Source organism: Adiantum capillus-veneris, chromosome 4 (assembly GCF_014529385.1).
Source record: "Adiantum capillus-veneris isolate H3 chromosome 4, ASM1452938v2, whole genome shotgun sequence".
In the NCBI taxonomy this organism is placed as follows: Eukaryota; Viridiplantae; Streptophyta; class Polypodiopsida; order Polypodiales; family Pteridaceae; genus Adiantum; species Adiantum capillus-veneris.
Window position 1 is genome coordinate 93,787,750 of NC_140934.1, and position 13,309 is coordinate 93,801,058.

The following is a 13,309-nucleotide window of genomic DNA, read 5'->3' on the forward strand; positions in this document are numbered from 1 at the left end:
ACACACACACACACACACACAAAGAGAGAGAGAGAGAGAGAGAGAGAGAGAGAGAGAGAGGATCATCAGTTCCTATCCAAAAACAAACGGCTCTCTATCACTTCATATATAGAGGGACTATATGTTTTACACGTCATCATATTCTCCAAAACATGCTAATTTTAAATAATCTTACGGTAGTACTTCTATTTTTTTAATGCTCTTTGAAATGTGGTTAGTTGCTACGTAGTGAAAAGACGACTCCAATTTGGCATAATGTACCCATATTAACATAACAAATAAGTAGATAAACCATTCAAGTTGGTGAATTCTCCCTCGAAAGACATTATTACAAGATTTGGAAAATCATGGTACAGTAATGCAACACATTTAAAGCATTATAGCAGAAGCTTATGGTTCTATCATACAACAAGCTTGATCTTGCAGAATATACAATCTTTTTTTTTTTAATGCTCAGTAGAGCTTGCATACACAGAGCCCTAGCATATCCTTTGCAGAGGGTCAACCCGAAAAAGAATACAACGAAGGAGGGCACCCGACGCGCCTTACTTACAAAGCTTGCTTTTCCTTTTTCCTATTACATTGGATCTATGAAGAGCTCTGCTATTTGGAGGAGTGGATCGAGCACAGAATATACAATCTTAACAGTAGAGAGAGCTCAAGCAACCGAAAGGTTAGTGCCACTCTCCAAATGTGAATGTAGAAGTTCATGCATTAAATAGTTGAAGTTGTTTCTTGTGGTGCTGTTTGTAGAAGGGGAGAGTCTAGGAGAGGGTTTTGGAAGCTTCTTTTCTTGCCACTTTGTTTGAATATGGAGCTCATCAAGCAAAAGGCCAGTTGTCTTATTAATAAGGGCAACATCTCTCTTCATGAACCTCATGCACAATCTAACTTCATCTAGTTGGTGAGCATTGTTCAACACTCCTCTTTCACCAAGGGAAAACTCTCTCCTTTGGAGGCCAATAAATGGCACTCTCGAACTTCGATAGCCATCCACAAGGTGTAAATAGACCTCCAAATTGTGTGAATCGACCATGCCGACATTCTTCTTCAAGAAAGGTGAGAAGTGGTTGTCGAGACGAAGCTCCATGCCAACATGCACATATGTGTTCCATTTAAGATTATGGTGATGAGAAACCTTACTAGATGGCCCACTAGAGGAGACATGGTGTGTAGGAGTTTCCTCATGGACAAAGATTCCAGGAACCTTAGGCACCATGTCATGGACATTAACTACCCTTAAGACCTTCACACCTATTTCTTCTAATCTCAACCTGAAGGCCTCATTTCCCACTCGTGGGGCTGCAAACGATATCACGCTCACCGGTACATCCTTCTCAACACAATTCAGAGCCACATCATAAGAAGCCAATAGTGCCAAGGCTCCTCCCAAGCTGTGCCCTGTCAGGGTGATGCTCAATTGACTCTTTTGTCCCTTGTACATATCCACCAATCTCTTTACCTCATCCCTGACTTGCTTGGAAGCACTCATTTGGCCATGAGGTGCATCCATGTTGCAAGATGTGTAGAGGGTATAGAAGCCACGCTCGACGCCAACATGACCATGTGACGTCGTATTGTGGGATGCGCCACTAATGCCATGTGGCTCAATCATGGCCCCATCAATGTCTTCAAGCCACTCGATTTGAGTGACCGTGCCACGCCACACCACCACGATGTCACGTCTACCGAGTCGTGCAATCTCCTTCTCGTCGTTTGCCACGGCGATAAACCCAATCCAGCTAGATTCGTGTTGCCCGTGCATTCCGGTGCGACTTTCGAGCCATTTGGGCAATACATGGACATCTGACGAGGCATAGATGTACTTAGTAACAGTGTATCCGGTCCACGTGAGACCGGCCCTTTGAAAAAGCTCTTGTTCCTCATACAAGCACTCCCCCCGGGTGTGAGACCCCTCCTCATTATCAAAGGCATCATAGGTGAGCTGTGCAAGGTCACCATACTTGATGATTTCAGCCCTTAGATCTGGATCCAACGGCGACAAGAGGCCCGCCCAATTGCTGCAGCCATGATATTCTTGCCAACGTTTGGAGAGCTCCCCATTGGGGCTGTTTCTGAAGGTCTCTTCAAGGGATTGGATGAGAGGGTCAAGCTGCAGGTGGCCAGGAGAGTGGCGATTGGGGGATTGCAGGGAGAGAGAAGAAGGAGAATATGCTTCTCGGCCCTTGGGGTTTCGTAAGTCAAGAGCAGTAGAAGGAGAAGGAGAGGGTGCAGAGGCAGCGCCCCACCTGCACCAGGTGGTTTTGATCGGCTGCAAACGAGGGGTAGAGCGTGTGTATGGGAGGCGCAATGGACGGTGGGGATTGGTGGAGAGGGGGCGGCAGCGCGAGGAGGTGAGATCGAAGCCGTTGGATGATGAAGGCGCAAGGCTAAGGGCCATAAAATGAAGCAGAGAGAGAGAGAGAGAGAGAGAGAGAGAGAGAGAGAGAGAGACAGCACTGTCCAGTAGCCAGCTTATGTATATTTATATTCACTCACCTGCAGCCACATTGTTTCAAAAGCCTGAGATCGAGTCTTCTCCTCTCTGCATCGTCATCTTCATCCATCCTTCTCTCTCTCTCTCTCTCTCAGTGCTGGTCATTTTCTCCCTTTTGACAAGGTCTCCCTCCTTTACCAGGTCAAAGTCAGCCCCCCGACACCCGGCCCCACCCGCCCGCCGGCCCGGCCTTTTCTGCCGCTCGACTTTTAATTTCACGTGCATCCACTTTAGTCTTTGACCTGTAAAAATGATGTATAAAGATTCGAAGCTCCATTATTGAGGCCATCTTCTGCAAACCAATTGGAGGGCAAACCTCTCTTCAACCGAAGGGCCCATTTAAATTGGCGAAACTAGGAGGAGGTCCGCTTCCATGGACATTGGCCATTGGCCAACCTTATCCACTCGGGAAGATTACCTTACGAGTCGGGCTGTCTCTACCTAGGGGGGTTGGGTGTGTGTGTTGTTATTTCAAAGTTGTACATAATTCTCAAAAAAAAAAAAAACTCCTCAAAAGATGATCAAGCTGAGGAGGTTGAACACGAGGTCGAGATGCCAAAATTTAGCACAAGAGATCAATTCACTGGATTTAAACTCCTAATCTCACGGACAAAGTACACAAACCACTCAGGCAATGAAATTTTTGTGTTCAAAATTTCAAACATGTAAAATACTTTTTTGCTTAGAGCTCATATCGTTTGAATCCGACTTAAGTGAAACCTAGTGGGAGCCAAGGGATCCTCTACACATGATTGTCTCATGGATTTAAGGGCTCCCACTAGCTTCCATATGTAGCTAGATTCGACCTAAAACTAAACTTGGACACACTGATCTGCTAACTTTAGTATGTATAACACTTAGTATACTCTTGCTTTCTTTCATGTGTGCCTTACGGTTGAAGTGGATTCCATGCATGGATCTTGAGTTGGAGCCCTGGTGGCTATGGGTTAGGGGGGCACTACCCAACTTTTTCTTTTGCCCTAGTTTCCTATTTTGGCCACCTACGTTAGAGTGTGTAGTAGCAAAAGAAGAAATATGAACACGAGAATGAGAGAATACAAGAGAGAAAGTGAGAGTGTTAGTGGATTGCAACAACGGACGTCTATAACATAACTAACTAGGACTAACAAACTCTCATGTCATTACTCAGGGAAGCCATCGGAATGGGGTACTAACACCCATTGTGTTGTGGAATGAGATGGTCACATGATAGCTATTCCATGTATAGTACATTAGAGTGAGATGTCAGATATCATATCAGATGAGGTGAGAAAAATCAAACCTTAGAAAACCAAATGGAAAAATCAAAAAGAAATTGAACTGAACTAAAAGAATGAATTTAGATGACATGAACTAAGACAACCAGCATTTGCAGTGGAGCCACCCTCTTTCTTCTTAGCCTCCTTTGCCTTCAACTTAGGACACTGCTTAAGTGATCATTAGTTTTACAATAATGGCAATGCATCTTCTTTTTTCCCTTATCACCAGAATTGCCAGACGAAGTGCTACCAGCAGAATCATTGGGAACAAAAGTTTTGCCACTCGCAGCAGAACCATAAGAAGTGGCTGCATTGTTATTACCATGCTTTCTTTGAGAAGCAATAAAAGCCTGTTCAATTGCACGCTGTCCAAAGACCGTCCAAAATATCTCAAGCCCAGTTTGCAGATTTTGTTGAACGAATGTGAGGAACAATGGTGCGCTTCATAGACAACGCAATCAATGCATGAGCCTGGGCATCCTTTACATCCCAACGATATTGTTTTGCCGTAGGCAAAACAACTCTAATAGCAGCAATCCTTGCAGTAAGACATGCCACATCCTAAACATTGCCTACATCCTCAGAACCAGGACGTACATCAATGCCCTGCACAATATTCCCAACGCCCTTTGACACAAGAATGTGTTGCATCATATAAGCCCACATAGGGTAATTGTCCCATCCAACCTGTCCTCAGCAGCAAACATCTTGAACACATTTGTGTTGTTGTCAGCCATGGTAAATGCTGCACCTGATGTGAAAAGCCATGGTAGAAGACTGTAGGGCAGTTGTTATGCAAAAAATGGCACTGAAAAAAATTCTGCACAAAATGACAAAATTGCCTATGTAGACCTGCTTGTAGTGAAAATAGAGGCCGAAATGAGTCCGTAATGATCCCGAATCTGTGCAGACCTGCGAACGCTCCCCAAACCTCTTGAAATCGGAGAAAGTGAGCAGGCATGTACTGGAGCAGTTGGCGACTGAGCCCTAGAGGACGCAACCTGCTCTGATACCAATTGTTGGTATTAGGATTGCAGAGAAACGCACACAGCTTGGAGAAGACGAAGGAAGCTCAAGGCACACAATAGAGAGTGTCTTACTTAGTGTGCAATGGAAATATAGATAGCCCTAGAGTGATGGGCGTATATACAATGCACGGGGAGGAAAACCTCCTAAAGAGGGAAAAAATGCCCCGGCGGTCCTAGTGTGTTCACACACATCACTACCACATGTATATGGTAACAAGCCATGAAGAAGTTTTTGTAGACATGTAGTAGTGTTAGTGTGTATACGTGCTTCACCAGGGGTACTTTTCTCCCACTGGGTTTTTCCCCTGGACATCTGGTGTGAAAGGACACCTTATCTCTTAGGGTTTCATATAAGCTTTGTAGCTCTGAGTTTGTATACTCTATTATTCTAATACACAGAGAGAGACTACAGAGATCTTGTACGCAAGCTCTGTGTCTTCTCCTTCTCCATCTTCTTCCTACTCTGAGTTGTTGTCTTCCTTCTGTTTCCTGTTTCATCATCTTCAACAATATATTTGTAGACATGTAGTAGTGTTAGTGTGTATACGCGCTTCACCGGGGGCACTTTTCTCCCATTGGGTTTTCCCCCCTGGACATCTGGTGTGAAAGAACACCTTATCTCTTAGGGTTTCATATAAGCTTTGTAGCTCTGAGTTTGTATACTCTATTATTTTAATACAAAGAGAGAGACTACAGAGATCTCGTACGCAAGCTTTGTGTCTTCTCCTTCTCCATCTTCTTCCTACTCTGAGTTGTTGTCTTCCTTCTGTTTCCTGTTTCATCATCTTCAACAATTGGTATCAGAGCAAGGTGATTTCCAGAGCCTCTACTTGCGTTTTTGCGTCCGCGTGCGCAATCGCAGTTTTCAGGTTGTTTTCGGAAAATTTGCTCGTGGGAGCATCCTCGACGTTCTGGGAGTATTCTGAGTAGGTGACCTGTGGTTTTACCCCCCTTTCGAATCCGTTCGATCCCTCAGAATTTTTTTCTGAGCAGCATAGCAGAAGTTACTTTTTTGAGGCGTTTAGATCAAGAGGGTGTGCTTTTTGACAGATTTTCTTCACGTAAACAGTTCTTTTGGGAAGCAGCTTGTCTTAGCTTTGTGCTGAGATTTTGTGTAGAGTTTTGCTTGGATTGGAGAGGAGATTTGTGAATCTCTTGGAGGTTCTTTTGCTCTCTTGTGTGTATCCACAGTATGGCTCAATCTACGGACAAAGAGATTTTTGGTGCGTTTACATCCGAAGACAAATTGGATGGTACCAACTATTCTCTTTGGTCTTTTATGGCCAAAAATGTTTTGGTTTGTAAAGGATTGTGGGATTATGTATCTGGAGATGAAGTTCTTCCAGGTAGCATTGCACCTGCCACGCCTGGTCGTGGTGCAGCTATTGCTGCAGGACCCTCACAAGTCACTCCAGAGCAAAAGAGATGGGATACTAAAGATGCACAGGCTATGGCTGTGATTGCCTTAACCATAAAGAGGAAAATCACACCACATATCAGATCTTGCAGAACTTCTGAGGATGCTTGGAACACTCTGCAAGCTATGTTTGGAGGAAGAAATGCTGCTAGAATAGAGTTTTTGAAGAAACAACTTGACAAAATACAGATGGACGAAGGTGACGATATTGTCGAGCATCTTACAAAAATCAGGGATCTTAAAGAGCAATTGCTTAGCATTGATGAAGTGATTCTAGAGAAGGACTTGGTTTCCAAAACACTCAATTCACTACCACCATCTTATTTGACTTTTCAGACTTCTTTGACTCTATCTTTAGGAGCTAATCCTGAGCCTCTTCATTTTGAAGAGTTAGTGGCTTTGCTATTGCAGGAGGATCAATCACGTAAGAACAAGTCTTTACAGGTGGATGGTATGGATCATGCTCTTGTTGTACAAAACAAAAACAAGGGTAAAGAGAGTGCTCATTACTCCAAGTCTGGTGCAGGACAGTCTTCAGAGAAGTCTAAAGGTGATTCCGACAAGTCCAAGAAGAAAGGTAAATGTCACTACTGCAAGAAACCTGGTCACTACATTAGTGAGTGTAAAAAGCGAATTGCTAAAGAAAAGAAGAAAGAGTCAAGTTTGGTTGTTTCAGCTTCTGGTGATTCTTCTACAACTAAAGAAGAGTCTACAAACTTTGTGCAGGATTCTTATGCTTTCGTAGTATGTTCAGATTTTTCTGCTTACAGTGTTGACAAGACACAAATGATTTGGTACTTTGATAGTGGTGCATCCAGGCATATTACTTCAAGGAAGGATTTGTTTTGTTCATTAGATGTACCTCCAGCAGGAAAGAAGGTGACATGTGCAAATAATGCTTCTTATCCAATAAAAGGCGTTGGTAAGATTTTGATTACCATTTCAGATGGTTCAGATTTATGCTTGCCAGATGTCTTATATGTTCCAGGGATCAAGAAGAATTTGTTGTCTGTATCCTCTCTTGCAAAAAATGGTCTTCGGGTCATTTTTGAGGATGACAGATGTGTTGTACGAGATCGAGAGAATGGTTATTCTCTTATCACTACAGGTACGCTAGAAAATGGACTATTTGTGCTAGATCGTTATGAAAAGCAGATTCAGGTATGTATTGCAGAAACAAAGACTCAGGCCATGCGGGATGCTGAGTTGTGGCATGCTAGATTCGGGCATGTTAGTTATGGCAGTTTGATGACTTTACAACGTCATAATATGGTGCATGATTTGTCTTTATTGGAGATGCCACCAAGACATGTATGTGAAGGTTGCGTTCTTGGAAAGATGCACAGATTTGCATTTTCGCAGGATGGTTCAGTTCGAGTGACACGAAAGTTGCAGCTTGTACACAGTGATGTATGTGGTCCTATGAGGACGCCATCTTTGGGAAACAGCCTTTATTTTGTGACCTTCATTGATGACTTTTCCAGGTTTTGTTGGGTGTATCCACTCAAAGCAAAGTCAGACGTGTTTGTAGTTTTTCAACATTATGTCGGCATGGTTGAAAATGAAACAGGTTGCAAAGTATAGACTCTTCGTACCGATCGAGGAGGTGAATACATGTCAGGTGCATTTAAGGATTTTTTGGGAAAGAAAGGCATTAAACACCAATGCACTATGCCATACACACCACAATAGAATGGTGTTGCAGAAAGGAAGAACAGGTCTTTAATGGAGACGGCTAGATGTATGCTCAAGGCTAAGAGTTTGCCTCTTAAGCTATGGATGGAGGTAGTTGCTTGTGCAGCACATGTTTTGAACAGGTGTCCTACTCGTGCCTTGAAGACCATTACTCCATATGAAGCTTGGTATGACAGAAAACCTTCAGTCAGTTATCTTCGTGTTTTTGGTTGTCTTGCTTATGCTCACATCCCTCAGCAGTTACGTGGGAAGCTTGATGATAAGGCAATCAAATGTATATTTGTGGGGTACAATAGTGGAAGTAAAGGTTATAAACTTTACAATCTTGCTACAAACAAGATTTTTGAAAGTCGTGATGTAATTTTTGCAAAAACTACTGCTCAACCTATGGTTGCTTTTGATGTACCTCATATGCTGACACATGATGTATTTGAAGGTTTGCTTCCTTCTTTTGTGGAGAATCAAGAATCACAACAGGTTGATAATCTTGATCAATCTTTTGATCAGCATGTGACACCTCATGATGTAGAGGAAATTGTGCGTGAAGAGCAAGAAGTTCTCAGGGAAGAAAGAACCTTGCCTAAATGGGTTCAGAAAACTTTGCAGGATAGCAAGTTGGATGCACCGTTGCCACGAAAAACACGTGCTGGTACTACTTTTGGCAGAGAGCAAGTAGATTTGGCTTGCTTTAGCACTCTTTGTGATGTAGATGAGCCTGATTCATTTGAACAAGATTAAGAGTGTGTGCAGTGGAAAGATGCTATGCAGCAAGAAATTGATTCTATTCATAAGAATCATACATGGGATCTAGTGGACTTGCCTACAGGTAAAAAGCCTATTGGTACAAAGTGGGTTTTTAAGGTAAAAAGTAAAAAAGATGGTACTGTTGACAGGTACAAAGCAAGGCTTGTGGCAAAAGGCTATGCACAACAGAAAGGCATAAATTATGATGAAACTTTTGCTCCTACTTCTCGTGCGTCCACAGTTAGATCACTAGTTGCAATTCCTGCTCATCCTGGTTGGAAAGTGCATCAGTTGGATATCAAAACTGCTTTTTTGAATGGTGATTTGCAGGAAGAAGTTTATGTAAGTCAACCAAGTGGTTTTGTTGTAAAAGGTCAAGAGAAAAAGGTATGTAGATTGCGTAAAGCTTTGTATGGTCTCAAATAGGCTCCAAGAGCATGGTATGAGAAGATACATACTTATTTGATTGGCCACGGATTTCAGAATAGTCCAACAGAAAGTACTTTGTATGTCAAAAAGAGAGATGGAGTTCTCATTATGCTAACACTTTATGTGGATGATATGCTTCTTACAGGCAATAATGCAAATGAAATTGAAGCGTTTAAAGATGCTTTGAGAAAAACCTTTGAGATGTCTGATATTGGTTTGCTACATTATTGCTTGGGTATTCAGTTTGTGCAATCAGAGGATGGCATATACATGTTGCAGGCAAAATATTTGCATAAAATTTTGGACAAGTTTGGTATGCAAAATTGTAAACCAATCTCTACACCTGTAGAAACTGGATCAAAGTTGAGCATGCACGATGCTGGAGAACCTTTTGATGTACATACTTATGCAGCAGCCGTTGGTTGCTTGATATATTTGGCAGGCAACACTCGTCGAGACATTCAATTTGGGGTTTCACAAGCAAGCAGATTTATGCATAGCCCAGGTATGCATCATTGGCAGGCTGTGAAGCGCATACTTCGTTACCTTTCAGGTACCCCTAATCTTGCCATGTTCTTTCCAAGGGGGGATATGTATGGAAAGCACAGTTCTATGCAGCTTCTTGGTTACAGCGATTCAGATTGGGCTGGTGATTTTGACACACGACATTCCACAAGTGGCAATTGTTTTTTCTTGGGAAATGCATGTATATTTTGGCTAAGCAAGAAGCAACCCACAGTGGCTACATCAACTTGTGAAGTTGAGTACAGGGCAGTTTTCACGGCAACAGTTGATTGTGTATGGATACGCAGGTTATTGGCAGATCTTTGTGAGTGTCAATAGGCACCCACTACCATTTTCACTGACAGTCAGAGTGCTATGGCAGTTGCAAGGAATCCAGTATTTCATGCAAGAACAAAGCACATAGAGGTTCACTACCACTATGTCAGGGAAAGGCTACGTGCAGGGGAGATCACACTAACTTACTGTCCTACACAGGATAACATTGCAGATCTATTTACGAAGGCGTTATCACGAGAAAAGTTTGAAGATTTTCGAAAAGCTTTGGGCTTACTCTCATACACATGATGATCTGCTACCTTGTACGGATTCACACTATCACTACAGGGGGAATTTGTAGACATGTAGTAGTGTTAGTGTGTATACGCGCTTCACCAGGGGCACTTTTCTCCCACTGGGTTTTTCCCCCTGGACATCTGGTGTGAAAGGACACCTTATCTCTTAGGGTTTCATATAAGCTTTGTAGCTCTGAGTTTGTATACTCTATTATTCTAATACAGAGAGAGAGACTACAGAGATCTCATACGCAAGCTCTGTGTCTTCTCCTTCTCCATCTTCTTCCTACTCTGAGTTGTTGTCTTCCTTCTGTTTCTTGTTTCATCATCTTCAACATTTTTTTTTCTTTTCCTATTAAATTTGGGTACCCAAGGGGTAGCCCTAAGTCCATCCCAAGAGCACCCTTCCATCACGATTAAGACCTCTTGTGGTGATGCTCACTCAAAGGCTTCAAGCAAGGCCACATGCAATTCACATGCATACCATGCATACCGCAAAGTATCCCTTTGAAGTTCATAGGTACCAAGGGCTTGCAGCCAAGGACCCACAAGCGAGGTCAATTGTTGATAGCCCCACTTGGTGATAGATCTTTGATCACAAAGGGTCCCATCCCTCGCTTTTTAAGTTTCTTGGAATGTTGTTTTAATGTATAAACTAGGATATAATCCCCTGTTTGAATTCTTTTGAGCACACATTCTTATCAAAAAACCACTTCTGCCTTCTTTTTTGAGTGTAGATAGAAACTACGACTTTTAAGAGGAGTTGATCTAGCTTTTCAAGGTCATCTATTCTTGAAGATAATTCATGGCCTGTCCATTCTAGTTGTTGGCTACCCTTAGCATTGGGGTTCAAAACTCCATGGGAAGGATAGCATTAAGACCAAACAACATGTTATACGGTGTCATTCCAATAGATGTCTTATAGGCTATCCTGTAATTCCCAATTGATCCTTGAATTATATACTATTTTAGTCAATACAATGCACAAGGTTTTGCTTGTAGCTTCAGCCTATCCATTAGCATGTGGATGGTATGGAGTAGCTTCTTGTGAATTATCATGAATTTATCTATAAGATTTTCAATAGTTTCATTAATAAAATGTGTTCCACAATCACTAACAAGTTCTATTGGTAGACCATATTTGACAAAGACATGTTCATAAAGAAATTTTACAGTGGTCCTCGCATCCACTTTTTATGTGGCTTTTGCTTCAGCCCATTTAGTGAGATAGTCCGTGGAAACAATGATATATTGGGCATGAGTTTGGGAAGCCAGAGGTGAGATTGGACCTACAAAGTATGTGCCCGACTTAGAAAAATCTCTAGTAGCTCCCATCATTGGACTTAACGGCATCTCATCCCTCTTTATTGGCACTTTGGCATGTTGACAAGCATCACATCTTTTAACATACTCTTCAGCGTCCATTTGTAATGTAGTCCACCATATTCCCATGGTCAAGACAATTTTTGTTGTCTTATCCCTTGAGAAATGGCCTCCTCTTATTCCTCCATGTGCCTGCTCTAGGATTGGAAAATACATGCTTTCCATTGTACATATCCTGAGCTGACTATCCTTTCCTCTCTTATAGAGATGATTTCAATCTATGTGAAGTCTTGAGCCTCTATTTCTATAGCTCTTTGATGTGCCCTAGAGATATTTTCAGGAAATGTTCTTGTTGTTAGGTAGTCAATTATATGTTGACTCCATTATGATGTAATTGTCACCTGAAACAACATTGCATGTTCTACTGGTGGTGTAGATCTGCATGTAGCACAGTTAGTAACATACTTATGTACATCAGCACACATATTTGGCTAATAAACTCCTAATTGTTTCAAGCGTTGATATGTTTTTGTTTGTGAGCATTGAAATGATAAGTCCTGAACATGTGCTTCTAAAAGATAACAATCGTACTCTTCCATACTTATGCATAGTTGTAAAATGTTTTCTCAGCCTAAATGATACAAACGTCCTCCAATTAATTGAAAATTCTTGGATTGTCAAACCCTCTGTTGTTTAAATTCTTGCTTGGTCCTATTGAACTCTCCTCCATAGCACAATAATCTGACTATATCCTGAAACCACTTGGGTACCATTTCAACATTGAAAAGATATGCATCAGGGATATCATTGTCTACGCCTTCTGGAGCTTCTCCATTTGGCTTGGAAAAATGGTCAGCTCAAAGATGCGTCTTACCCTTTTTAATAACTACTATAAAATCAAACTCCAGCAATATGATGAACCATCGTGCAATTCTTTTGCTATTGCATGGTTTGTTTACAAGGTATAAGAGGGCTTGATGACTCCTTGATGATCGACGAAAAACACAAATTTTTTTGCAAGGCAATAATGTCAAAAAAATTAGCAGAATATATCATCCCTATCCCTTCTCTAGTCTTAGTGGTAGTGAAGTTCTTTTTAGCACTGTTAAGCTATCTACTGGCATAACAAACTAGGAAGTCCATATTTCCTTCTCTTGGCTGAGCCGATACATCCTATAGCAAATGTTGAGGCATCAATATGAACATGAAAGGTATTTTCCCAATATGGTGCTTTAAATATTCGAGTGGATATGAGTTCTTTCTTCAACTTTTGAAATGACTCCTCACACTTCTTTGTCCATTCAAAGACTACTATAAGTGTATACAAGGATTGAGCAATGACTACATACATGTGTACAAACCTCTTGTAATAACCATGATGTCCCATAAATCATTGTACTTGCTTTGTGTTGTTTGATCTAGACATCTCTACAATCACTTTTGTCTTATATGCCATTTTCTGAGACAATATGTCCCAAGATTCTACCTTGTCTAACCGTAAATACACACTTTTCTCGGTTAAAGAAGATCGTATACGTCTTGCACTTCTCGAATATTTTTATGAGGTGCTCCATATGTTCACCTCTCAAGAGAGATTGGACACATAGATCATCCATATAAATTTCCAAAAATATCCTCAAGTATTCTTTAAAAGCATGTGTCGTTAATCTCTAGAACGTTGCCAGGATATTAGTTAGTCCAAAACAGCATGGCTCTATACACATATATTCCCCATTCTGTGGCAATATTGTCTTATATTGATTGTCAGGAGCGATTGAAAGCTGTTTGTAGCCAAAGATTACATCTAGAAAGAAATATGCTCGCTTGCCTGCCAGTCGTTC

General features: G+C 41.6%; 1 protein-coding gene across 1 annotated transcript; it reads right to left on the reverse strand.

Moving 5' to 3' along the window:
* Window positions 1-351: 351 nt before the first annotated feature.
* LOC147459616 (phospholipase A(1) DAD1, chloroplastic-like) lies at window positions 352-2,550 on the reverse strand. Its single transcript, XM_086509870.1, has one exon. It carries the CDS (start codon window positions 2,399-2,401, stop codon window positions 659-661), a length of 1,743 nt encoding a protein of 580 aa, XP_086365996.1. The 5' UTR covers window positions 2,402-2,550; the 3' UTR covers window positions 352-658.
* Between the last annotated feature and the right edge of the window lie 10,759 nt (window positions 2,551-13,309).